This window comes from Eutrigla gurnardus (genome assembly GCF_963514095.1).
Source record: "Eutrigla gurnardus genome assembly, chromosome: 13".
Taxonomy (NCBI): Eukaryota; Metazoa; Chordata; class Actinopteri; order Perciformes; family Triglidae; genus Eutrigla; species Eutrigla gurnardus.
This window is the reverse complement of record NC_139936.1, coordinates 2,141,865-2,167,578: the sequence shown is the minus strand read 5'-3', so window position 1 is coordinate 2,167,578 and position 25,714 is coordinate 2,141,865. Positions and strand designations below refer to the sequence as shown.

Sequence of the window (25,714 nt, the reverse complement as noted above, 5' to 3'; positions counted from 1 at the left end):
GATCGATGCCACTGTGTCTAAGCTAACGCTAGACACCGTTAGCTTAGACACATTGAATCACACTTAAAAGCATTGATCGATGCCACTGTGTCTATGCTAACACTAGACACCGTTAGCTTAGACACATTGACCTGAATTGCACTAAAAAGCATTGATCGATGCCACTGTGTCTATGCTAACACTAGACACCATTAGCTTAGACACATTGACCTGAATCGCACTAAAAAGCATTGATCGATGCCACTGTGTCTAAGCTAACGCTAGACACCGTTAGCTTAGACACATTGAATCACACTTAAAAGCATTGATCGATGCCACTGTGTCTATGCTAACACTAGACACCGTTAGCTTAGACACATTGACCTGAATTGCACTAAAAAGCATTGATCGATGCCACTGTGTCTAAGCTAACGCTAGACACCGTTAGCTTAGACACATTGAATCACACTTAAAAGCATTGATCGATGCCACTGTGTCTATGCTACAGAGCTGCAAACTTGTCGCTTTTCGGCGACAATCGCCGTTTTCTTGGTCAATTTGGTCATTCACGTGGATCGTGTAGAACCGGAGAGTTTTCTTTGGGGGGGGGGGGGTCCAGAATTGCGAACAATTATTGGATCATTCTTATTGTTGTGTTTTCTGTGCAGTTATGTCATTTGTGTAGTTTATTTTTTATTTTTGTGTATGTTAATCCAGAGCTAAAATCCCGCAAGTAATATTCATTGAGAACCGTTCGAGGTTCAGCAGCCCAATGGTGTAGTTCCTCTTTAAGAGATGGGTGAATGTGGGTCCATGTGACCGGTGTTTACTCCGTGAAAAGGAAGCGCAAGAGTAGTTTCTTTGTACTGACTTTCAACCCGGTATGCAGCCACTTGGTAAGCTAAAGGGGCGTTCACACCGAACGCGATAGACGCGAATTGAGCGGCGACTCTACATTGAAAACCAATGTAAATGGCGCGATGACACGCGATTCAGGCGGAGGCGGCGCGAATGGAGCGTCTGGCGCGATGAGACGCGGCGCGAATAAAGTTGAAAATATCGAACTTTTCAGGCGGCATCGCGCCGCGACATCCAATCAGCGACGAGTTCAAGCCGACAGACAAATGAGCTGAGATGGACGGGCTGCATTACCAAACCCGACTCGGGAAGACCGGACCCCGGCGCGACGTACCGGCCTCACACCGTCCATGGGCTGAGCCTCGATCAGAAGGACTCAGGCCCCCGCGCGACACCGGGCATCTTCCGTACGCCACATTTCCCACGTCCGCCCGCCCGTCGGACGGGGATTCGGCGCTGGGCTCTTCCCTCTTCGCTCGCCGCTACTGAGGGAATCCTATAGTTTATTTTCCTCCGCTTAGTAATATGCTTAAATTCAGCGGGTTGTCTCGTCTGATCTGAGGTCGAATGTGGCCCCGACTCTGGGGAGAGGTGCGAGGGACGTGGCTCCCGGAGGAGGCTCCCGGACTCTGGCATCGGGTACCCCGAGGCGGAGGAGGAGGGTGAAGCGAATGACGCGAATGACGCGAATGAAGCGAATGAAGCGAAAGACGCGAATGACGCGAATAGTCCAAAATGATCAAGCGGCGCGATACACGCGTCTCACGCGATTGTATTCGCGTCTATCGCGTCCGGTGTGAACGCCGCAAGGTGCGTGTCCACAGGGGCGATTTTAAACGCGAGTGGACGCGCCGCTTCCCGGTATTGCACGCTTGGTGGGCTGCCACTAGAGGATGATTGACAGGCGCTCTCCTTTAAACAACACATTTTTGCGAGCGTTCCCGAGGCGGCGAGTCGAGCCCGGCGCCTCTGATTAGCATAAAGTAGATTCGACTTCAACTTTAGGCAAATGAGGAGCGGCCAACTCACGCGCCGTCTCTCGACATTCGCCGCGACGCTACCAGAATGCATTGCACGGCTTTTCACATAGACAATGAATGGGACGCGGGGAAACACCGCTGCCTGTGGACACGCACCTTCAGTTCTTATTTCTTGTGTGCTTTCATGTTGTCTGCTAACGCTATGCTGTATCGTCGCTCTGTGTTTTGTCCGCTCCCCTGTATTGTACGTTAAAGCAAACGCGATAACGCTATGCTCCGGTAGATCCAAGCAGTTAAGTTACTGACAATAGAAGTTAAAAGTTAATGAAATGGTGAAGCTGTGGCACATAAAGATAATATTTGGATTTATAACGTTGTTGTTCCATCCGTGTTTATCCATACTTGTTTGTTTAGTTTTGATGAGTGAATCACAGGGACCGGCACTTGACGTGGGGGCTGCACTTCCTGGTTTGCCGGGGGGCATCATGGGAGCTGTAGTTTTTGTTCACGGAGAAAGGTTGAATGCACTTTTGCATGGTTTTTCGTTATTGAACAATAATAATTGACATTTCTCTGGGCCAATCGGAATCTCAGCACTTGCTTCAGAATCTTTCTTATAATTGACATTTCTCTGAGCCAATTGGAATCTTGAAGCACACAGCGCCAACTGAGCTCGCCATTGGATGAGACGGTCGCCTGGCTACCGCGCAAATCCCTCAATGACAATGATTTTTGAAAAAGTATGCTGAGTTTTGTTAAGTCACGCTCAGACTAGTGTCATTTGCATAGTACCATCAAAAAAAAAAATCCCCCCCGTGACACTGTCACCTTTTTTCCTCTGAGGAGTTTGCAGGTCTGATGCTAACGCTAGAGACCGTTAGCTTAGCTTGACGTGAAGACAGCCTGGTTTCTATCTGGAAGGAACTGCATTTGTCAGAATAAAAACTGAAATGCCGGAAGATTTCTTGGACGAGGGCCTTTTACATGAAGCTAGCCAGCAGCCGCTTAACAACATAATAAGACAGGAAGTAGCTAAAAACAGCTAGCTTGGCTCCTTCTGAAAAACCCTTAAAAATACAACTTGTGGTTTGTTTAGATTTTGGTTTTCGTACGGATTAAAAAAATAAGACGTTAATTAGTGGGCTTTAGGTCCAGGCTAGCTGTTTCCACCTTCCAGTCTTTGTGCTAAGCTAAGCTAGCCATGCCTTCATGGTTCAACAGAGAGAGTGGTATCGAACTTCTCGACAAAGTCTGAATAAACCCGTACAATAACATGTCAAACTATTCCTTTAAATGCTGAATTAAAAACATTAAATCTCACAACTTTGTTTGAATGTGTCTGTTAGCGTGACGGGAGGACGGTACCTCGACGTCTACGTTAGGCGAACTCTCTCGGGGGTCGTAGTCGTACAGAGCCACCATCCGCCCCGTCGACATTGGATGTTGGCGGCCGCTTCGCCTGTTCCTCTCTACGGAGAAGAAAGGTAATAATAGACGGGTGGAAATTATGTAAAAACTGAAGGATGTGACGACCAGTGACGATGAATAAAAACTTGGTTTAACAAAAGCAAATATAATAGAAATGAGCAGTTAAGGTAAGAATAGGTTTGGTGGGGGGAAAAGCAGTGAAGATGAAGCAGAAGCATCTCACTGGACACGGACCTCTCTTTGATTTTCTGGATCTGCGATTTATTGAGCGGCCATCTTTGAATCGGTCACAGTTCACTTTACAGGAAAGCAGAAAAACAAAGCGGGAAGAGTACAGAAAAAAAGGAGAAATGTATCAGTTTAGCAGAGCATTAAGTTGGTCAGATAAAGAAAATAAAATGTCCTGAAGGAAGATTGCGTCTCACCTAACTTCTCTACAGGAGTGTTGAGTGGCAGGAAGCCCTGTTTGAGGAGCTGGTCCATCATGTGATCGTCCTCCGTTTGGATCTCAGAGACCATGTTACAAGGGATCAGACCCACGCGGTCTCGGACCTCCGCCCTGTAGAAGCCGTCTGTGTCTTTATGCCCAAAGACCTAAAAGGAAACAACAAAGTGTGAGTGGGCAGAAAACCATAAAACCTGCTACAGTCTGCATGGAATTCTGATGGGGCGTTCATGACAAACAAAAGTTTGCATTAGGTTTAACATTTTTGCTTTGCACATGTTGTGAAAGTGTCAGATACGCCAGGTAATCAAGTGCCGTCCTGCTCAGTGAATTTAATTGAGCTGTTTTCACTGTGAATAGTAGTTAATACATCGGCTGGTTTACTACAACGGAATGCGCCAAAATCAAACAACTTTGTTGCGATTAAATTGCAATAAACGGATAAATATGATGCCGAAGTAACAACATAATGACAACAATTGGTATTATGTCCAAAACTGTGATTTATTAAGTCCACAAGACAATACAAAAATAACTTTTAAAATGCTTGTTTTCTAAATGGAGTCCGGCTCGATCAGAGCTAGGCTACTCTAACACTGTAACTGCTCCGCAAAAATAATGTAGTTTTGGCATAAATACGGAAGCGACCTTGTTGTTTGGACCCCAGACGGTTTCTGGTCTGTACTCATAGTCTGGTCTGGTCTCTCTATGAAACAGACCGGGAGACCACAGACCGCTACGATATGATTCGTCTCTCATTTCTGATTCACTACGAGTGAAGACACACTGATTGGCTTCATGACATTTGTGTGTGACAAGTTGCGTCTTTGCATTGACTTTATATGTAATTTCCTCTTGTGAATCATTTGCACTGGGTTTGGTGTGAATGCCCGTTTAAGTTCTTAGCCAAGACCCGAAGAAGACTCAAGCCCAGCACCTTGATGATCTGGCCCTCCTTGAACGGCAGCTCCTCGTCGGCGGCGTCAGGGTTGGGCGACATGGACATGGGGTCATAGTCGAACAGGGCCACGAACACCCGGGTCGCCTCCTCCGGCTCCGGCTCCGACTCCTCGTAGTAGTCCGGGGAACGGCGCCCCCGCCCCCCGTGCCTGCGCCCGCCAAAGCCGTCTGAAAACATAGAGGAGGCCTCTGCTGCTACTACCAGCCTTATACAGCCACGCTGGCTGTAGAGGCAATGAGAGCAGAAGATGTCTCTCTGTTAGAGCTGACAGGGGAGAGGCGATGAGACGCATGTGTGAAAAAAGAGACATTCAGATATCATCATTAAGTCTTTGTTTTACGTTAAAAGCAAAAGATGCTTTTTTTACAACAATCTGAGCACTTCTTTGTTCACACATCTCTGCTCGCTGGCGTGACATCACAGCACAGTACAACACGGCAAACACAGGAAACACATGTCAAGCAGGGAGGGGGGGGACTGAATGACTGTGCAACACCAGGAGGACACGAGTAACACTGCAACATTGTTCATTGCTGTTTCACTGCCTTATCTCACAGAGGCTGATTCAACGTGCACGCCGTCCCCGGGATCGGACGCCGGCGGCCAGGAGGAGAGTGCTTCCTGCAGCGAGGGCAGGTGTGCTGTCATGCTTGGGTTTCTTTTAAGGCCACATCTGGAAACTATGACGGCGTATCAGGGCCATTGTAGGGGGAAAAAAGGCGGAGTCGAGAGAGGGGGGCAATATTCCGAGAATTTGCATCTTAGCCCAACGGCCTGATCAATAAACACTCATAAGATGACAATTTGTCCTCATATAAATAAAACCAACAATAAGCATCAACAGCATCACCCAACATAAAATGCCTACAATCATCGAAGTTACCTTGCATAAATGTTGGTTCTTAGCATCGTAATAAACTCCCAAATTTGACACTTTTAAACTCGCAAATTTGACACTATTTGCCGCCTCTTTCGGCTTCTTTTTTTTTTTTTTTTTTTAGTGGCTCTAATACGCTGTCGTAGGAAACAAAGTGCAGCGCCAATAAAAGGGAGGGTAAAAGGAGGCTCGTTCCTCAGGGTAGATAACACATCAAATACTCCGGTAGTTCCTGGCAGATATCGGGGGGGGGGAGGGGATGCTTGATATCAGTTCCCATGCTGGATCACCATGTCATGTTTTAATGGTGGTTCCAAGACATCGCAAACCTCACCAATACTCGCTATATAACTGAAATGTGATTTTTTTTTGTTTTGTGCTTCTCTGGTGTTCGACTTTGATGGCGATGGCGATGATGATGCAACCCGAGTGAAGCCAACAAGGCCGAGGTGTTTCCTTCTCGTCATGCAAAATCAAAGCAAACGGGGAGCTGCTGGTTTAAGGAGAAGGAAGGAGGAAGAGGAGGGTGGGCGCTCCGTTGCAGAGGGGGATATGGAGGGTGAATGGGAAGAGTAGGAGTGAGGTTTTCTTGGGGGTCGAAGGTTGAAGGAGTACAAACAGGGAAGGGATTTTCATTCTCCGGACAAAAAAGTGGCCAGTCTTCCCCCGTCAGCTTTATTCAGCTACGCTAAGCTAAGCTAAACAAACGTATTCTCCAGCAAAGAACAGAGACCACCATATATAAACATATAAATATATATATGAATATATATATATATATATATGTTCAAGAAAGGATTGCTTGGCCTTTTCTGGCCGTATCAAGGTGAATTATTCACAGTCAGCTGCACCACATACCATATTGATCCTCTGAGGTCATAGACTGCCATATCCTGCGCCGAGCTACACTGCCATAGTAAACATCCTCCTTGACGGGTGAGAGGTTCCCCTCACTTCCCTCACTGTTACTGTCCATGGTGATCTCTACGGGAGACACCAATCACAGCGTTACGGTCAGAGATCCCCGCACACACACACTCCCCCCCCCATTCATTCACTCATGCTGAGACAGTAGGATGATGAGGTCGCCCTGAGGTGGGGGGAAGGAGGGGAGGAGGGGTGTATACAAGGCAACAACTCTGGAGTCGCTGGGTGTAAAACAGCAATGTCTGCACTGAGGTCAGGTCAAAACAGCGTTAACCCACAACAAACAGATTTCGAACTTTCCTGCAAAAGCTGCGTGAGAACACTTTGGGCTGCGAAATCCAAGCCGGTGAGGATGAGACGGCCACAGATCGCCAAAATAAAAGGGTCTACGTGGTGGTTTTAAGCTCACATTGGGGTAAAAGGGGAGACACACGGTATATAAACAGCACAAAAACATCCCTGCAGTTTGGGGTGGGGGGTGAGGCGTCTCCTCGTGTGGTGACCTCACTAACCGATGGATGGGATGGGCCGATGCTGGGGGGGGTTGCCGCCGTGGACCGGCCTCCTCCCCGAGTGGTCCAGCAGGCGGTCGGCATTCCCGTGCGACGTTGAGTTCCCAATGATCTTTAGAGTGAAAACAAACGAAACAAAAGAAAAAGGGCAGGCGGTTACAAACCGTCCCTCGTCGTGAGGACGTTCACATTTATTCAAAGAATCCTGTTAACACAACCTTAAAAAAAAACCAGAAGAGCAAATGACTTCCATTTGTCCTTAAGGAGGCAAAATAATAGAGAAACGATAAGGAAACCCAACGAACCATCAACACAAGGAAATCAAATCAACCCCCAACACAACGACATGGACGGGGGGTCGGGGGTCAGATGTTTAGCTAAAGACCATTTGTTTGCTTTGTTTTGTTCTGTGCATGTCAGCTCCTCCGTGAGGAAGCAAATGGCAACAAAAGAAGATGATGAGCAAAGAAATGAGAGAAAGAAGATGAAGATTATTATGACGTCGGGCTCCGGATGGAAAACGGTGACGGAGGACGTTTGCAGCGATGATGCGTATGGGAAGAAGCCTCGTCGTGTGTGAAGCAGTGAAATGAAGCCTCGGAGCGTCTGCGGCTCTGGAGGGTGAGACAGGTGAAGCCGGCGGCTTGCAGAGAGAGAGACAGACAGGTGAAGCTTGCAGAGACAGGAGAGCATAAAGAGAAGATGGGAGCAGCTCGTCCTTCTAAATGAAACCTTTTCCCCTCCGAGACATGAGAAGTCAAAACGTTTAAAGTAAATGGCCTTTAGGTAATCGAAAGCTTTTACTTTGAAAATCCACCTGACGCTCCGAGTACAAGCAAAAAATAAAACACTCGTTCAAAACAGGATGCCAAATGAAAAGAAGGAATCGTAAATAAAGCAACCAAATCAAAAACAGACAACATTGAGAAAATGAGCTGCAGCTTGCTGATGGAAATACAGCAGAAAGTCTGAATCACACACCAGCGGCTGGTCCCGGTTCAGCCTGGACCAGGACTGGGCCCGAGCCTCCCTGTGGGGGCTGTAATAGACCAGCTCGTTGAGCCGGCCCTCGCTCAGGGCCCCGTCCCTGGAGTAGTTCCGGGGCTCCCGACCCGGCCCAAAGTGATCCCTGTTCCTAAAGTCGCCCGTGTGCACCGACTTGGCGGCGGTCGCCATGACGTCGGCGTACTCCTCCTCCATGCTGCACTGGCGGGTCAGAGTCCGTTTGCGGCCCATGGCCAGCGCCCGCCGCTCCACGGGGCCCTCGCAGTGGATGATGTGGACGGGCCCCCGCATGGGGCTCCCGTGGCCGTAGTAACCCCGATAGCCCCGCCCCAGAGAGCCCTCCTCCTCGCTGCCGCAGTCCAGACCGCTGTCGGGGCTCTTGGTGTTCTGGCGGTTGGGCCTCACCACGTCGGCGTGGTAACGGCCGTCGGTGAAACGAGGGGAGGAGCGCTGACGATGCAGGGAGCGGGAGGAGTTCTTCCCCGGGGCGAGGTACTCGTGCATATGGGCGTCGTGGGCGTACGCCCTGCGGTGCTGCTGGTGGTTTTGGCCGTGTGGCGTCCCCGGGCGCCCGCCCCCTTCCTCGAAGCGCAGCCGTTGGCCCATGGCGTCCACGCAGTCCGCCTCCTCCTCGGCCACCTCGGGGATGCTGTGCAGACGCTTGCTGCGGAGCGACTTCTGCTTCACCACCTCCCTCTGCAGGTCCCAGCAGTCCCGCTCCTCCGCCAGGTCCTGGCGCTTGTAATACGCCTTCGGGGGTCCAAGGACCGCCAGGCGAAACAGTCAGCATCACAAAAGTCCCAACAACACGTTCACAGTTCAGTTAGTTCAATTCACAAGGTTGGGGTTTGAGATTGGTGTGAGGAGGGTTGAAAAGGAAACAACACAGTATGGGAATAGAACAAATGGGGGAAGAAGACAAAATAAAGACAGAATTAGTCATTTGTGGCAATGTAGTAAGACATGCAGTGTCATTGTGGTGAGGAGGAGATGGCATGCTCCGAACGGGAATCTGAGGAGGCGCACATGTGGAGGAGAACTGAGGAAGAAAAGGGAGAAATGATAAATATCAGAAGAGAAAATGTGATTCAGCAGACGTACAAATGAAAACGTGAAGAATGAAGAATGAGTCAGAATCAAACCATCAAAAATGTAGTGACACATACAGAACTCGCCCACAGAAAACAATTTGACAGATTCATATTGAACAATATCTACTTAAAAGTAAAACTGTATCGTTACTGTGCATATTTATTTTTTATGTGCAGCAGCGATTTACAAATGAGATGGAGGAACAAAAAGGAGACACGGCATCGGTGTATTCAAAGAGTCGATACACGAATGACAACAACAAGTGGCTGTACGTTTCCACGGCGATAACCCAACCAGAACCTCTGCAGGGAGCAGAGGAGCGGATCAGCCACGGACGGACCACATGAACACACCATCATACCAACATTTACATCAACAGCAGGAAAGAAAATCAAACTTCAGGACGTGACGGACGTAACCAAGCGTGAACATTTTCCATTTAAGTGCTCACTTAAATGAGATTCCCATGTGCTTGATATGCCATGACCCTTCAGTACAGCGTAGTACTTTCACTTTGACAGGATAAAAGAGCATCACAATGCAAACCATGAAAAAAAAGACATGTATAGAACGTCCCCTCCAGCATGCCGTACATATAAACAGCCATCATGAGCCTGGTGGACTAAGGAGCAGGCTGGGTGGGGGGGGCGGCTCAGCTAAGCAAAGCCACGAGCCTGTGTTAGAGAGCACCCTGCTCCGTTGTCCCCCCCGGACGCTGCCGGAGTGACGGTGTTGTTACCTTCAGCGTGTTGTGGGAGTTGATGCTGCGCCGGCGGCCCTCCTCCAGCTGCATCTCGGAGTAGAGGTCCTCCTCGTCCTCCTCCATGATGTCGGACAGGTCGGAGCCCCGGCTGCTCTCCGTGTGGTAGTCCTCGCTGTGGCTGTAGTGGTGGTGATGGTGCTGGGGGGGCAATAGGGCTTTTATTCTGTGGCAGTTCAGAGATCGTTCCTCCTTCCCTAAGACGTTTTTTAATTATTATTCATACATATTAAAATACAATAAAAAATTTGATTTATGAAAAAACATTTTTAAAATATAGGATATTCTAGCAAAAAGCCTAATATTGATGCATGAATACTCTTTAAAGTAAGAGGGATTTGATTTAATTCAGCTTGTTTTCCCTTCATGCAACCAGAAACCAGCGATGCAGACTCTGCTGCTGCTTCCTGTAGTTTTCCTGTAGTTTTCCTGTAGTTTTCTACGTACCTGTCTGCCCAACTCGGAGCCTCTGAGGAATTCATCCACCGAGGCTCCTCGCCTCCTGGCGTGAGGAGAGTCGTAGCCGTCCTCCTCCTCGTCGGAGTTCAGCGGCTGCAAGCTGTTCCCTCGCTCGCTGAAGATGTTCCTTTTCTCCACCTGATCAGAGACACAACATTAGATTCAAATTAGTGCAGCATTCCCATCATCACAGTTCAGTTTTCCATCATTCGTCGTTCATGGATTTTAGAACTGATATTTCCCGTTTGCATGAGGATTCATCTGATTTCTGAGACGTTGAGATGAATACTGATGGTTCCAGTTCGATCCCTAACTCACCCGGTTGCCCTCGGCGAACACCCGCTGTGCCGCCTCCCTGGCCATGGCCTTGGCGATGGTGTTGGGGATGGGGGCTCCCTGAGGCTGTGGCAGGATCCTCTGAGGGGACGGCGACCGCCGCGGCTGGAAGCTGGGCGGCTCCAGGTTGGCTCCACGCATGGGGGGCAGCGGGGAGGGGCAGCGCTCCCACAGGTCTTTGGTTTCTGGCTCTCTGGCACTTACTAGCGGTTTGGACTTGGGCATGGGGTGGCGCTGGAAGTGGGTCTGGACGGGAGGGGGGGGAGGCGGGGGTTGGCAGACGGGCTGAGCGTGGGGCAGCGTGTGGGGCTGGGCTTGGGGCGGGGGCTGCTGCACCTGGGGCTGAGGGTGGTTGGGGGGGTACGTGGACGGGTACGGGGGGTGGGTCTGCGAGTGTGCCGGGTGGGGCAGCGGGTGGGACATGGGGTGGGGGGGTGCAGCAGTCCGGTGGGAGAGGCGCGGAGAGCCCAGGAGGTTGTTGGGGATGGTGGCGGCCGGCGAGTCCTGGGACTCTCCTTGTGTGGACAACGTCCTTACAATGACCTCCCTGGCCTCCAGACCCTGGATCCGGTTCAGCTCCACAGTCACGTAGTCCGCTGTCGGGTACAAGACCTCCGCGATCTACATTCACAGAGGAACCAGAGTCCTGATCGAACCAGACCAGCTGACAGGAGACAACATTTCTACAAACTTATCCTGTATTCATTTCTATAATAACAATAATAATACATCTCAATATACTCTAGTTTCTCTATCCAGCTGTTTGGGTCTAAAATTAAACTGCATATATCAGGGTTCCTACACCTTCTCCAAAGTCAACTTCAAGCACTTTCCAAGCATTTCAAGGTGCATTTTCATGCTTTTCCAGCACCTTCCAGCTGTGGTAAACTCCATATTTGTATCAATCCAATGGTCAGTATTCAGTCTACTTAGTATGTCACTCGTTCATCACATTAAATGAGATGTTATTTTAAACACCACACTAAAATTCAAGTGTTTTCAAGGATTTCCAGCACCCATACCAACCCTGCATATAATCATAGTTAATAGACATCTGCACACACAACAAGCCTGCTTTTAAAAGTTAGATCCGCCTGTCAGCATTACATCATTTCTCCAGGAGATGGCGACAGAGCACCACTCAACAGAAGTCACCACAAGGAAGAAGAAGACCTGTCCTGTATTCTTTATCTGGTGGTACCTTCTGTCCCTTTGTGCAGACGGCGTAGCCGATGACGCTGGCGCCGTTGGAGGTTCCTGAAGACGTCAGAGGCGGCGGCTTCCACCTGACCTGCAGGACCCCCGGAGTCGGACTGCACTGGACCTGCACCTCCTGGGGAGGGAGAGGAGGCCCTGGGGAGCACAGCACACACACTGGGTGAGGGGAGATACAAGGTGCTGACCTGCAGGACTTTACACACAGACAACCTGTTCTTCTGGGATCTGCATTATCATCTGTCTCACATCTACACAGCCTCACCTCCCATCAGAAATACAACCAACACTACCTTATAAAGTATTATAAAACATGTATCCCCTTCCTAGAGGGATTTGTGACTTTGAGGTTAACCCAAACAATTTTGTTCTAATTTTATTTTGTTAAAAAAAAAGATATTTAAAAAAAAAAAATCTGTGATACACGTTTTCCAACAGCAGCGTGCGTAAACATCCACATCCTGTTGGCAGATTTCTCGCTGACAAAATCCATCAACAACGAAACCCTCCACAGTTTGCTGTTTCCGCGGCCGTCGGTGCCGCCTGCATACTAAACAACATGCCCATCTGTGCTGCTGCTGCTCCCTGCAGTCACGCAGCCGGCGGACGCAGCAGCAGCAGCATCTCCGAGCTGCATCGGAGGCTCCGGGAGACTCAAATATTGCAGAAGAAGAAATGAAGAAATGTTGGAAACACACATGCTGAGAGTGAAAGCCTCCAAACAAAGTCCCCGACTGATACCGACGCTGACACAACATGTTCATGGACGTGCCAACAGGAAACACCGACCGCCTCCCGCCTCTCTGTGTCCTTCATCAGCCTCTTCTTCTATCCGTTACTTGACTTCATAATAACAGCAAAAGGTTAAATCGTCACCCTCTGAAGCAACATGACCGGAGTGTGTTTTATCTGCACCTCCTCATCTACACACACCGAAACCAGACGATCACTTTTATTACATTCTCACTTCTCCTGTGGGAGGAGGAGACCTCTCCATTCAGCTTCTTCCATGAGTGTTTATCACGGTTGTGCCGGAGAGCAACGTTACCTCCTTTATCATCAACGAACATTTAAATGTCAGCACTAACAGAGCTAAGAGCGCGTTCCTCAACCTCCAGGTGTTGCACCACATTCTGTGACCCGTCGGATCGCGTGATCGCAAATCAGCTTTTGCAAATTCGTGCATGTTTTCAAAACCGGGTGCATGAAGAAGAAAGTGTAGAGAATACTTTTTTTTCCTCTGCATAAGATTTGTATTTTGTGATCGTGTTCTGTGGATTATTTACGTCTGCAGACAGAATCTGACGAGTCACAGAATTTAGTGTAACACTGGTGGACTTCAGTGTAAATAAATGTTGCACCATGTCTGCCGGATGTGTTAGCAACTATGCTAACGAGTAATAACTTTATAAAGACGGGTGTAACATTGATTATGGCCCCGTTCTATTTAGTGTTAAAGGCATTCCATCGAGCCAGCATGCACACTACCGAAATGGAACAGGGCCCTGATTAATGCTATTGATTACACCTGTGTTTACCCGGCATGTCCTCATGGCTGCTGGGAAAAAGGCAGATTTCAGCAGGATAACAAGACGAGGAGTCTAAAGGTGTCAACATGCTGATGTCAGGCAGGTAAGATGGGAATCACATTCACCAGACATTTGTGTGTGACGGCATGCTAACGTTTGCTAATTAGCACCAAACAAAAACCAGAGCTGAGGCTGAAACTTGTTGGTGAAAAATCACCAAGACCAAGGCGTTCTCTGGGGACATTATCTGTGCGACAGCAATGTTTCAGTCTGCGGCAAAGGACCAGACAACAGACAGATGTTACCGTCCCTGAAGCGATCGCTACAAACACCCCAGAAGGTCTAGCCGTGACGATACGATCAAATGCCAGAGAGGAATTGTGGTTTAGGAGGTAAAAGGTCTAATGCGACTCGTATTCGGGAGGCTGACCTGCAGGCTGAGTGCAGAACTCCACAGAGATCTCCCTCTTCTCCCGTTGGTCCATGGGAAGCTGCCAAGGCACCTGATGCGGCTGCGCCACCACCTTCACCTTGTACACCGTCATGGGCTTCAGGTTGAAGAACTTGTACTTGTAGCCCCCCGCCTTCACCATGTCGTACTCGGCACCGTTGAGGAAGATGGTGTGGCTGTAGTTGCTGCTGCTCGGCAACCACGACAGCTCTGCGGAGAGCTGCGTGATACCTTCCACCCGCAGGTAGTAGGGCGCCACCGCCACGTCCTTCCCCACCAGCAGCGTGCACCGCAGCTCGTCCGATGGGCCGCGCTCCGTCACGCTCTGCACCGAGATGCGGTAGGTGTTCGTGGCCAGGTTGAGCTTTTCCAGGAGGGACTTGGTCCTGCCCCCGTAGGGGACGCTCATCCGCAACTCCTTATCCACAGAGACGTTGTAGCCGCTGACGGGTCCCCAGCCCGGGGGGACCACGGGCGGATCCCAGCCGATGATCACGCTCTTGGCCAGCTGCTTGATCAGGTTGATGCGGCGGGGGTAAGGCACGATGTCTTCGCCGACCTCGTCGATGCTGACGTCCAGGGTCCCCGTGCCGTTGCTGGAGGACCCCAGGACGTCCATGCCCAAGCTGCCGGTGCTCACGCAGTCCAGCTTGCAGTCCGACAGCAGGCTGCCGATGCCCGTCCTCGTCCCCGAGCCAACCTTCAGTCTCTGAGACGCCAGGCTACTGTGGTTGAGGTAGCCAGGTTCTTTAGCCACGGTGTCCCTGTGTTGGACCGAGGGGGTCTCCTCGTCTTGGACGAAATCCACAAAATTGGACGGGACGAGTCCCCGCTGTCCGTCCAGCAGCTCCCCTGGGAAACAAAGAGCAGATGTTTGGTATTCGTGGTGATCGGGGGTGAAAGAGTGGGCGAACGCAGACAGCAGCCGGGTCAGACCTTCGTAGAAGCCGTCCTCGTCCATCGTCCCGTAAACGTAGAGGTACTTCCCTGCCACCAGGGGGAGCTCTGCCTCAGGATGCTCATTAGGCCCGTCATACGGATTGTAACTGGCAAAGAAAAACACGTAAACGCACAGCTCAACTTTGCTATAGTCAACCATTCCCACTTTCTCATTAGGATGTCAAGAAAAATGCTGCCTTGAAAATATGAAGTTTGTTTCCTTAATTATATATTTATTCTGTGTTTTTTTCTTCTCTTTTTTTTTTTACAAAAGGCAGAGAGCCGAGGAGAGTGTGGGTTTAAATCTCTGGCCCTGTTTCACGTATTTGTGCTCTGAGGATTCCAATTATTTTTTGTGCTGACAGGTAATTTTCTTTCCAGATAGAAACACTGAATCATCTTTAAGGCCGCAGCCTGGAGCTCCGGGAGAGGAAGCAAAAGAGTCGCAGCAACATTCCTGTCGTGACTCGTCTCCACCGAGCAGCCGCTTTGCTGTAAAGAGGTATGTTAAGGGTTCTACTGCTAATTATCACCCTGTCTCAACTCATATTTTCAAAGTAAGAGCACTTGAAAGACTTTAAAGCACTAATTGGAAGCGGTGGGTTTACTCCAGGAGATGTTTTGGTGTGAATTAAAATTAAAACAACACTAAATGATGCCAGCGTGTTGCGTGGACGGACCTGTAGCGGGCGATGCACAGACGGACTTTCCCCGTGAACCTCGGTTTGGACCTGGTGGTCGAGCTGAGCTCTTTGTCCATCTGGAGAAGGCAAGGCACTTTTATTAGTAACAACAAGGCCATTCAAAGTGCTTTACATAAAACATTAAAAGCATTGGTGAAAAACACATTATAAGTGAAAAACAAAAAACAAGAATGAATAGAGGAATAGAAATTACAGTGCAGTACAAGCAATTAATGTCGTGTTTATTGAAAGGCAGCAGCAAACAGAAAAGTCTTCAGTCTGATTTAAAAGAGTGGAAAAAACAATCAAACTTGCCCTCTGTGTGTTTTCTCCTCAAACTCACAAAACCAGAGAGGCCAGGAAGTTTGGTCTTTGAGTTTAGTATAAAAATGCCAAAAACAAACAAATACCCAGCGTCTGCTCCGGATTATGCTGGAAGTCTTCCCCAACAAATGGACTAAACAAAAACACACAATATGCATGATATCGCTTTCATTTAAACTGTTCACCTCCCGTGCACTAAACACTGATCAATCCCAAACGGCCTGCAGGAGTAAAACTGCACCTGCAACCCACCTGGATGTCCGATTAAAATGTGTACAAACTGCTGTCTGACAACAACACCTGAAACCTGACAACCACATTTCATTGGCATCCGAGTTGTCGGGGGACTCTTCTCTAACTTTGTTAGATGTTGTGCAAATGGAGAAAGGTCCAAAAAAACATGTGGGATGCAAACCGAGCGTCGGCTACCTCGGGGAGGAACGCCCTCGCCGAGCCGCCAAGTCGACCCCGAGTGAGGAATGTCGGCTTGACGGAGAGCAGCTCCGGCTTGTCTCCGGCGATCTGCAGCGGACGGATGAACTCCGATATCAGAGATCTGCTCGTCGGAGCCTCATTGCCTGAAGAACAAACACAACTCATCAGATCCTCAATACGACAGAAGCTCGTATCAAACGTGGCCAAAAGGAAGACGGAGATGATGTAGAGATCTGTTGTTTTAAACATCAGTGAGATACCTTTTCCTATGGGGGCAGCCAGTCCATTGAGCAGCTGGGAGAGGGATTTGTTGGGCGAGCCCGGGGATTCACACACAGTTAAAGGTTCGGTGCTGAGGATGTCGAACTTCCCGGCCTGCAGCCGGAACTTCTCCAGCTCTTTGGACAGCAGGTTGAACTGCTCACTCTGGGACCGACATTTCTCCTCCAGCTCACGGACTTTGGCCTGACGGTGGTCGAGGGAGGAGAGTCAAGTCGTCAAGAGAGGGAGTGATGGATGGAGAGACAGGAGGATGGACGGACAGACAGGAGGACAGACAGGGGAAGGATGGGAAACATAGGAAAAAAACAAACAAAACAAGATAAATTAAGGAAACAGGATGCAGGACTGAATATTCTCACAGAAACTAGAGTGCACACAGTATACGTAATGTATATACGATGCTATATGTCCACACACACACACACACACACACACACACACACACACACACACACACACACACACAGGAGTAAATTACATTCGGACATATAGCATGTGGATTGGTCATTACAGTCTTATAATAAATCCTACTACTAATGAGCATATCCAAATCACATGCACTAACATTTATAATAATACTGAAAATATATTTCAGAAAGAGGCTCTTGTATGAAGGCAATATGTAAACTGCATGTCTTAGAGGATGAAGGTGATGATATTCTATATTTTTCTATTATTGTCAAGTAAATCCCTTGAAAAGACCAAAACCAAAAATAATTTTGTCCCACTAACAAACCTCCACTGTCGTCCAAACGAGATTAGAAACACATCGCTGTTCATAATCATCAACATTGTGGTTTATTTTAAAGGACCAGTGTGAAGGATTTAGCTGCATCTCTGTGTCGATCACCCCTCCCTTCCCAAGCGTGTCTGCTTCTGAAAAGTGAAGCCAAACATGAAGAGCCTTAAACTGGCATTCTCTCTGCTGACCTCCAGGAGGCGACTCCTCTGGTTGTAAAAATAAGTATTGGTTTGGTTTGTGACAATATCGAATATCTGTGTTAAAAGATTCACATGTACATTTAGGAATGAATTGACTTGGTTGTGGTCTTTTCATGGGATTCGTTAACAATAACATAAAGATATAAAAACACAGCAGCCGCATTCTTTAAGAGCAGGAAACTGAATTGCACAAACTAACACGGACAAACTGAGCATATTGTTTGGGCAGGTATAATGGAAATTCCAGGTGTTGATTACTCAAGTTGAATGATTGATCATCAAAGATCACTTCTCAATGTTAAACAACAATCTGACCCCCAGATGCTCCCGTGGAATTTGTTTTTTAGCTCTGCCCAACACACAGCGGCGCCCCCTGCTGCTGCAGCCCTCGCTACGCCACCACGTTAAAACAGGAAGTCCACGTCATGCACACAGATCGTTGCTGGAGACGACATGCTGTTAGCAAACACACAACCAAGGAATCCCTGCGTTCATGAAATATAGAATCAGTAAAATGAGGAGATCTTGGTTTTAGTAGCATCATACAGTCCATCGGCTGTATGGCCGACACGTTCTCACTCCACCGGGTCGAGTTCTAATAATGCAGCTCGATCAAAGCCTCAAACCTCGGCACACACACCTGTTTTCTAAACAGTATTTTGTCCGCGGAGAAAGTGACAGTTGTGTAGCAGCGTCATCTGGACGCCTTCTCTGGTTGTTTTAATGGTTTTCCAGCAGAAGACGGCTGTCTGACATTTCACTGAGTTCACTGAGCCGTACGCACCGTCGGATCCAACTACATGGACTTACTGTTACATCTGCTATGACTGGTGGAAAACCCCAGTATCTATGAAAAAGAACACACCAGTATCTCTACAAAATAAAAACCTAATATAGCTACAAAATAAAAACATAATATCTCTACAAAATAAAAACCCAGTATCTCTACAAAATAAAAACACAATATCTCTACAAAATAAAAACATATCTCTACAAAATAAAAACCCAGTATCTCTACAAAATAAAAACCCAGTATCTCTACAAAATAAAAACACAATATCTCTACAAAATAAAAACCCAGTATCTTTACAAAATAAAAACATAATATCTCTACAAAATAAAAACATATCTCTACAAAATAAAAACCCAGTATCTCTACAAAATAAAAACATCTCTACAAAATAAAAACATATCTCTACAAAATAAAAACCCAGTATCTCTACAAAATAAAAACATCTCTACAAAATAAAAACATATCTCTACAAAATAAAAACCCAGTATCTTTACAAAATAAAAACATAATATCTCTACAAAATAAAAACATATCTCTACAAAATAAAAACCAAGTATCTCTACAAAATAAAAACCTAATATATCTACAAAATAAAAACCCAGTATCTTTACAAAATAAAAACATAATATCTCTACAAAATAAAAACATAATATCTCTACAAAATAAAAACATAATATCTCTACAAAATAAAAACCAAGTATCTCTACAAAATAAAAACCTAATATCTCTACAAAATAAAAACCCAGTATCTTTACAAAATAAAAACATATCTCTACAAAATAAACACATAATGTCTCTACAAAATAAAAACCCAGTATCTCTACAAAATAAAAACATCTCTACAAAATAAAAACCTAATATATCTACAAAATTAAAACATAATATCTCTACAAAATAAAAACCCAGTATCTGTGCAAAATAAAAACCTAATATCTCTACAAAATAAAAACCTAGTATCTCTACAATAAAACCTAGCTACACTGTCTACATGCTACCTCTGCTAACACGCTAATGTTGCTAAGGTTGATCAGTGGTGTTGTAAATTGTAATTTCCAAAGATATCGTCTGTTTCAACTTGTTCTTCGGTGCGACTGCAGTGACGTTAACGTGACGTTAAACGTGACGTTAAACGTGACGTCCACTCCAAAAATCTCCGTACGCTCGTTAAACACATACGTGTCTTTTCAAAATAAACCTCCGTGGGCGGCGGGTGCGTCACACACAGACACCAACCAGCGCTGACCGAGCTGCATCTTTCTGACACCTCGGCAGTGAGAACGGGTCGGTGTGGCAAATAAACACATGCTGAGTAACAGACATGACATGCTGCAACTAAAGGATCACATTCATCCCAATGTGATCCTTTGAGATTAATACAGTACATTCAGAAAGCTTATATCTACTGTATGCATCCACATCTACATGTATTTCATTCTAAAAACATCTGCAATACATAAAGACTTCCAGGCTTTTTTATGGCAATTTATTTTACCAGTTAAATACATTTTCTGCATTAATTTATGGTAGCCTGATATTTGTATTGGTCCACATGTAAAACACACACTTTTCTAACACGAGTTTGGTCTTATAAAGTTAAATTTGCACACCTCAATGTGTTCTTGGGCTTTGATAATGTGGGGCTGAGGTCGGTCACTGAGGCCCCAGGCATCCCGCTTTAATTGAAGGCCATCCATATTCTCAATCTTTTCATCAATTGTTAAGCGAGTGTCGCTGAATTTTTCTTTATGATCAAGTCGGAAAGACCTCCAGTTTACGCTGTCGGTCATGTTCCAGACTTTCAAAAAGCTCTCCGCTCGTGAGATTGCTTTGGTGGGAAAATGTGAAACCGAGCCGAGTGGGTAGTAAAGCCAAAGAAAAGAAGCAGCCCTGAATATTTCTGAAAACCAAAAAAAAAGCAAAGAGCACACGTCAGATAAGTTCTGAGCTGATGTATGCTTTACGTTATATATATTTTTACCTTTTTTTGAGTACCACTTGTATATTTTATCCTGTTCAATACAAAAACTCTTGATGAATCATTTAGTTTGTAACGCGGCGTCAACGTTCTGCTAGTGACTACACTGGAAAGGGTGTCAAATAAAAAAATAAAAAAGGTCAAGTAAATAAATGAAAACAATTCTGAAATACCTGCATGCTGTCCAAGTGGTTCTGTATAAGCATAAACACACACCCGTTCAGTAAAAAGAGATGTAAGGAAAGAAATAAAGCACAATTACACATCTTAAAAAGCACAACACTCTTTGACATTGTTAAGAAACACGCGTTGATACAACTTCATCACCTTACTGCTACTAGAAATACTACACAGATTAATGTCTCTTTATGATGAAGTCACCTTTCTGAAAAAGGCTGTTTACACAAGTTTTAAGCATAGCAGTGAATTTAACAATATTATTACAGAATTCTATAAATACCAGGATTCTGATCTGTAAATGTGAGCATAAAGCTTCAGGTATTGAGGTTAAGAGGAGAGGATGCTGGGAAATGTCTCTAGGTGAATACAGGTCTGGCCCGAGGCGGACTAGTCCCTTATCGTTCAGCAGAAACCACATAAACACACACAGTCCCCCCAAACCCCCCAGAGTCCAGACGCTCACCTCTAACAGATGGACAGCGCCTTCATGTTCCTTTTTTGCCTCAACCTGAGCCTGGGAAATACAGGGTGCAGCGTTTCAGTTCAACCTGCAGAATTCAGCTTAAAACCAATGAAAGGCCTTCAGACACATAAAAACATCAGCGCCGGGGGGTGAAAATGGATGAAAGAGGAAGCCATGTCTCTCCGTGGATGGCGTGTGAGGCCACGCTGAAGGATGAATATTACCTGCAGGTTATTTCTGAACATATTTTCAACAGTTTTTAGCATCTCTTTTCTTAAACCGCAACCAGCACGAGATATTGTGGCTTTTCTTGCACCATTTTCACCTTTTTGCTTCACGTTTCTTTTTCTGAAAGCTGATTTAATTATCAAAACAACATGAAACAATTCTGTGCATGCAAGCATTTGTAAGCCTTACCTGTGAATCTAAACCACAGGGGGTCAAACTACCAGCCCACAAATATCTCATTTTAATGTCCCCCAAATATAGAAATTGTAGAAATGATTTCATCCTCCAGCAACAACAACTCCAGCTGTGGAGCGGAGACAGGCTCTTACGCCACATTTTCATTGAGATTCTCTGGATATACTCTTATCCGCTTTCTCAAATGTGTCCATTAAAAAGCTGCTCAATTTAGCTTAGCACAAATCCACCGAAGCCTGAAAAAAAGCTGACTAATTAGCACGTTGTATCTCATTTGTTTAATCCGAACAAAAGTATAAAAGCAACAATTGGGTGTTTTATGGAAGGGGGGATTATTCGGCCTTGGCTCGGAGCGGTTACCACGCAACCGAGCACGTAGACTCCAGGACGCCGCTAGTGCCGGCCAAGAAAGAGTGACTCATAAAAACGGCAAACTGTCAACACGATGTAGAGAACGGGAGACGCCGCGCCATCGGGACTCCTTACAGCACAGCTGACACCCGAACGGATCATTCTGGACCCGCAAAGACGGATGTGAAGCATTGGCGGCTTCCTTTAGAGAGCTGCCGTTCTCCAGGAGTACAGGGGGTCAAAACCCACCCGGCACCCGGACTGGGCAACCCAGATATCTCCTCTTCTGGCTGAACCCAAATGCATCTGTTTCTACATTATCAGATGGTAATTCAAAGGAAGCACATGTTGCCGGGGGTTTATGTCCGAACGGCTGTTTAGGTCACACCTAGGATCTAAACTGAGACTCTATGCAAACAAATTTCAAACGTTGTCCCATCAATAATGAATTAAGGAGGCCGGTGCATTCAGGGGGAGTGAGGTTTGGGTGTTAAAGAAGCACTGAGCTGTGGAGAAAAATAACATAATACGCAAAACCATTTTTCTTCTGGGAACTAGAAACATCTGTTTTCCACACGAATGCAAGAGCATCTGTGGACTTAACACTTTTCATAAATCTACTGAGCGGGGCCGATTCATTTGAGGGGGGGGCGTCTGTAGGAAGATAAGGCAGTAATGAGCTTCTGTTAATGAGGGAAAGAAGCTGAGACGTCTGCCTGTGAAAGGCCGACTGTGAAAGTTGGAGCAACGCCGCTACTCGCCGTTTTCCAGACACGCCATTGGTGACAATCCCCATCACGGTCACACCAGAGTATCGGCGATGTCAGCTGTCGCCGGCTCGCCGGGCCTTTACAGTCCGCTCTGGTGAACAGACCAATCAAACGGCCCGGGACGGCCTTTTTGTTTTGTCTACTCTGGGTTTTCAGCGTTTGATCGGCTTGTAACAAACAGGAGGAGTTGCTCCTGAAACGTTTGGAGAGGAGGTGGACAGCTGGAGGACGGAGGGAAGAGGAAGGACAGGGAGGAAGATGTGGAGGGAGGGGGGGCTGAAGGCACGGGACGATAATCGCCATTAAAAACAACCTGTTGACCTGCTCGTGCTGATTGTCGGTTGCTTCGGTTGGTTTACTTGTGTCTGATTGCTGAGCGTCTTGTGTGACGGATGCGTGATCACAGCTAGGGATCGCAATAAAAAACAATACGTTGATCGGCCTATTCAATAAAAAGGGAACTTGAAGAAGGTGTCGTTGTAGAGAAATGACAAATGCGGCCTGACGTAAAAATAAATACAGGATACAAAAATACACTTTTAAATGAGAGACCTTCGGATTCATGATCATCTTATTAAGATGATTGAATTGTTTTCCACTCAAAAGGATGTTCACCACCAACAGATGTGTCTTATCAAAATGTAAAGTGTTTCCAGCAGAGTTTAGGACAATTTCTAGAGTTTTAATGCATATTTTTTGATTATCGGGATAATATTATGAATCGTTAGTGCTCCAGCCTCTTTGTTCTGCTCTCTGTGAGACTTTGACTTTCACCTTTTCTTAAACGTTTCCTGTTCCTTTGACCGGCGCCGTGACAGGAAGTGACCTGAGCTTCTGCGCCGTGACAGGAAGTGACCTGAGCTCCGGCGCCGTGACAGGAAGTGACCTGAGCTCCGGCGCCGTGACAGGAAATGACCTGAGCTCCGTTCTTACCTTCTGAAGAACTTCAATCTCCTGCTGCTTTGCATTGAGTACAGCCAAGGCCTGCTCATGCTCCAACTCTAGCTGCTGCCTCCGCTCTGCAGCCTCGCGCATATGCTGTCGGGGGGGGGGGGGGGGGGGGATACAAGGGTGGAGAGGGGGGCGTGGGGGAAGGGGTGGTAGCATAGAGAGGGATGCTGTTAGTGAAACTAAAATCAAACGGCTCAGAGTCAACACAAAATGAATCTCCAGTCTTCTATTTCACACTCAGACTACACACAAGTTACATGTGCACACACACCCACACACACACACACACACACACACACACGTTGGTAAACACCTTTTAAACCTGTTAAAAACAACGACATAAACTATGCCTTTCTGCCAACGATTGGGTACATTTTTTTTGGAAGAGGACTAGAGACGCTTTTCTGTGAACAAGCAGCAGAATAAGAAACATCACATCCACAGTCAGGTTTGCTTTCCGCCTTAAAAACAACACCGTCAGACGTCCAGGTACCGGGACTCGCCGACGTTGTCTTCGCCGTCATCATTACGGCTTTTTATTTTCCGTTACGTGAGCCTTGCCTGAGATTAGAAATGAACATCTAAGATAGTCCTCAACAAGCCAAACTCTTCCTCCTGGGGGGGAGACAACATGAGTGGAACAGGAAGGGAAAACGGGGGGGGGAGGGGCAGACTGCTCCAAGCGACTACTCTGGTCAGACCTCCCAACACGACGCTGACAGACAGATCAGGGAGGTGAGACAGCACAGCGGCAGGTAACCAGGTGGAGGCAGTGTAGCACAGGTAGGAGAAGGGCCCTCGGAGCCGGCTTCCTCACCTTGAGCACCTGCTCTAGGTTCTCCAGTTTGCCTTGGAGCTGGTTCCTCTCCCACAGGGCTGAATCTCTCTCCTGGGTCACAGCACCGAGGGTCTCCTTGAGCTGGGCATACTCGGACTTCACCTGCAGACAAGCAAAGAGTTTCAGGTGTCATATTACTTTGAAACTATAACACCACGTTTTAGCTGCACCTTTCAATAGTCTGTTTAATATTAAGATTAAAAAGCTGTGTTTTACTACATTAAACAATACAGCTAGCCAGCTTTATTAACATTCATTCCTTCATTCTTGTATTGACAAAATATCAGTGTCTTTTCATACAATATCAACGGAAACTGAACGTAATCGTAATTTTCTGACAGTCGCTGTAGATTTAAAGAAAACGATCCGCTTTCCTTCCTGGCATTAAAAACAGGTTAGAAAGTGTTCCAGCCGTGGGACGCTGGCTGGCGTCGGTGATAAAAAAAAAAAAGCCTTTAATTTTTATTCTAATAATGCGAGGGGAACATAACTCACTGCCTCCCGTGGCTGTAGACCAAATACATAAATAAATTATTCATGCTTCATTGTTAACCAAGCAGTATACGCATTCAATTGACTGAAGCAAGTGCACATTATATTAACACCGCAGAAAAAAATGTGACTATTTCTATTCCTACATATTCTTCATAATCTGCCGCCCAGAGATTGGTTGTGTTGTCACTTAAGAAGCAGTATTTCTATTTTAAATCGGCTTTTCCGAGGCGGCGGCCGTGACGCGGCGAGCCCCTCGGAGCAGCCATGAATGACTAATGAATCCTCCAGGACGGCGTTTCAGCAAAACACCAGCAAAGCAAAACACCAACAGAAAGTCTCCCGCCTCGACGTGACTGTCACAGCTAATGTAGACGGATCGAAGAGCACTGTATTGGATTCAGCAGGTCAATAGTCTATTATGGGGGAGAGAGAGGGGGGAGGGGCTGTCTGTAGCCCCTCCTAGTCCAATCAGATGATAGGGATCAGGATCAGCGAGGGCTAATATCCGCCCGGTGCTGCTCTCATATCCGTCAGCCTGATAACGGTTCACTGGAGCTGCTCCAAGACTCCACCCGAGTCCCGATAAGACGTCAATATAACCAGCGAGGAGCCGCCAATCAGCTCCTCCAGGAAATGACCTTCCTGTCCGCGGAGACTCCGCTGCTCTCCGTGTGTGTGGATCTACTTTAACGGCCGCTATCGGCTCTTCTGAGGTCTCGTGGCTAAAAGGAACGTGAGAGGGTTTTAATGGACTCTGGAGGCTGGATGCTTGTATTTATACGGCTGACCTTTAGTGACCCAGAGGCTCATCTCGTAGGGCGTAAAGGAGAACCAGGACTCAGAGTCCTCAGCTACGTGTGCAAAACGCTAATGTTAGCATGCTAACAGGCTTAACATGATGCTAATCGTTGCTAATATGTTTACCAGTAATATTCAAAATCTTAGGTTGTGTCCGACATCACTCATTCACTTCACCCGCCTCACTATTACAGTTACTAGTTCTGTAGAGGACTATGTAGAGGACTGTAGAGGACTACATAGAGGACTACATAGAGG

General features: G+C 46.9%; 1 protein-coding gene across 3 annotated transcripts in view; it reads right to left on the bottom strand.

The window, feature by feature from the left end:
• Positions 1–25,714, bottom strand: part of rimbp2b (RIMS binding protein 2b) — a 71,530-nt gene that overhangs the window by 6,759 nt on the left and 39,057 nt on the right. For 2 of the 3 annotated variants that reach the window (XM_084023941.1, XM_084023942.1), the window contains exons 5-24: positions 24,143–24,265; positions 23,308–23,412; positions 20,831–20,881; positions 20,361–20,381; positions 16,456–16,660; positions 16,190–16,338; positions 15,434–15,513; positions 14,751–14,860; positions 13,794–14,666; positions 11,821–11,972; positions 10,602–11,240; positions 10,272–10,421; positions 9,804–9,965; positions 7,949–8,722; positions 6,968–7,079; positions 6,387–6,512; positions 4,628–4,818; positions 3,671–3,839; positions 3,480–3,542; positions 3,183–3,286 (exon numbers count right to left, since the gene is read on the bottom strand). In XM_084023941.1, the coding sequence (XP_083880067.1) occupies positions 3,183–3,286; positions 3,480–3,542; positions 3,671–3,839; positions 4,628–4,818; positions 6,387–6,512; positions 6,968–7,079; positions 7,949–8,722; positions 9,804–9,965; positions 10,272–10,421; positions 10,602–11,240; positions 11,821–11,972; positions 13,794–14,666; positions 14,751–14,860; positions 15,434–15,513; positions 16,190–16,338; positions 16,456–16,660; positions 20,361–20,381; positions 20,831–20,881; positions 23,308–23,412; positions 24,143–24,265 (4,359 nt within the window). The remainder of the gene's footprint in view (positions 1–3,182; positions 3,287–3,479; positions 3,543–3,670; positions 3,840–4,627; positions 4,819–6,386; positions 6,513–6,967; positions 7,080–7,948; positions 8,723–9,803; positions 9,966–10,271; positions 10,422–10,601; positions 11,241–11,820; positions 11,973–13,793; positions 14,667–14,750; positions 14,861–15,433; positions 15,514–16,189; positions 16,339–16,455; positions 16,661–20,360; positions 20,382–20,830; positions 20,882–23,307; positions 23,413–24,142; positions 24,266–25,714) is intronic. The other variant, XM_084023943.1, reaches the window with a different exon arrangement.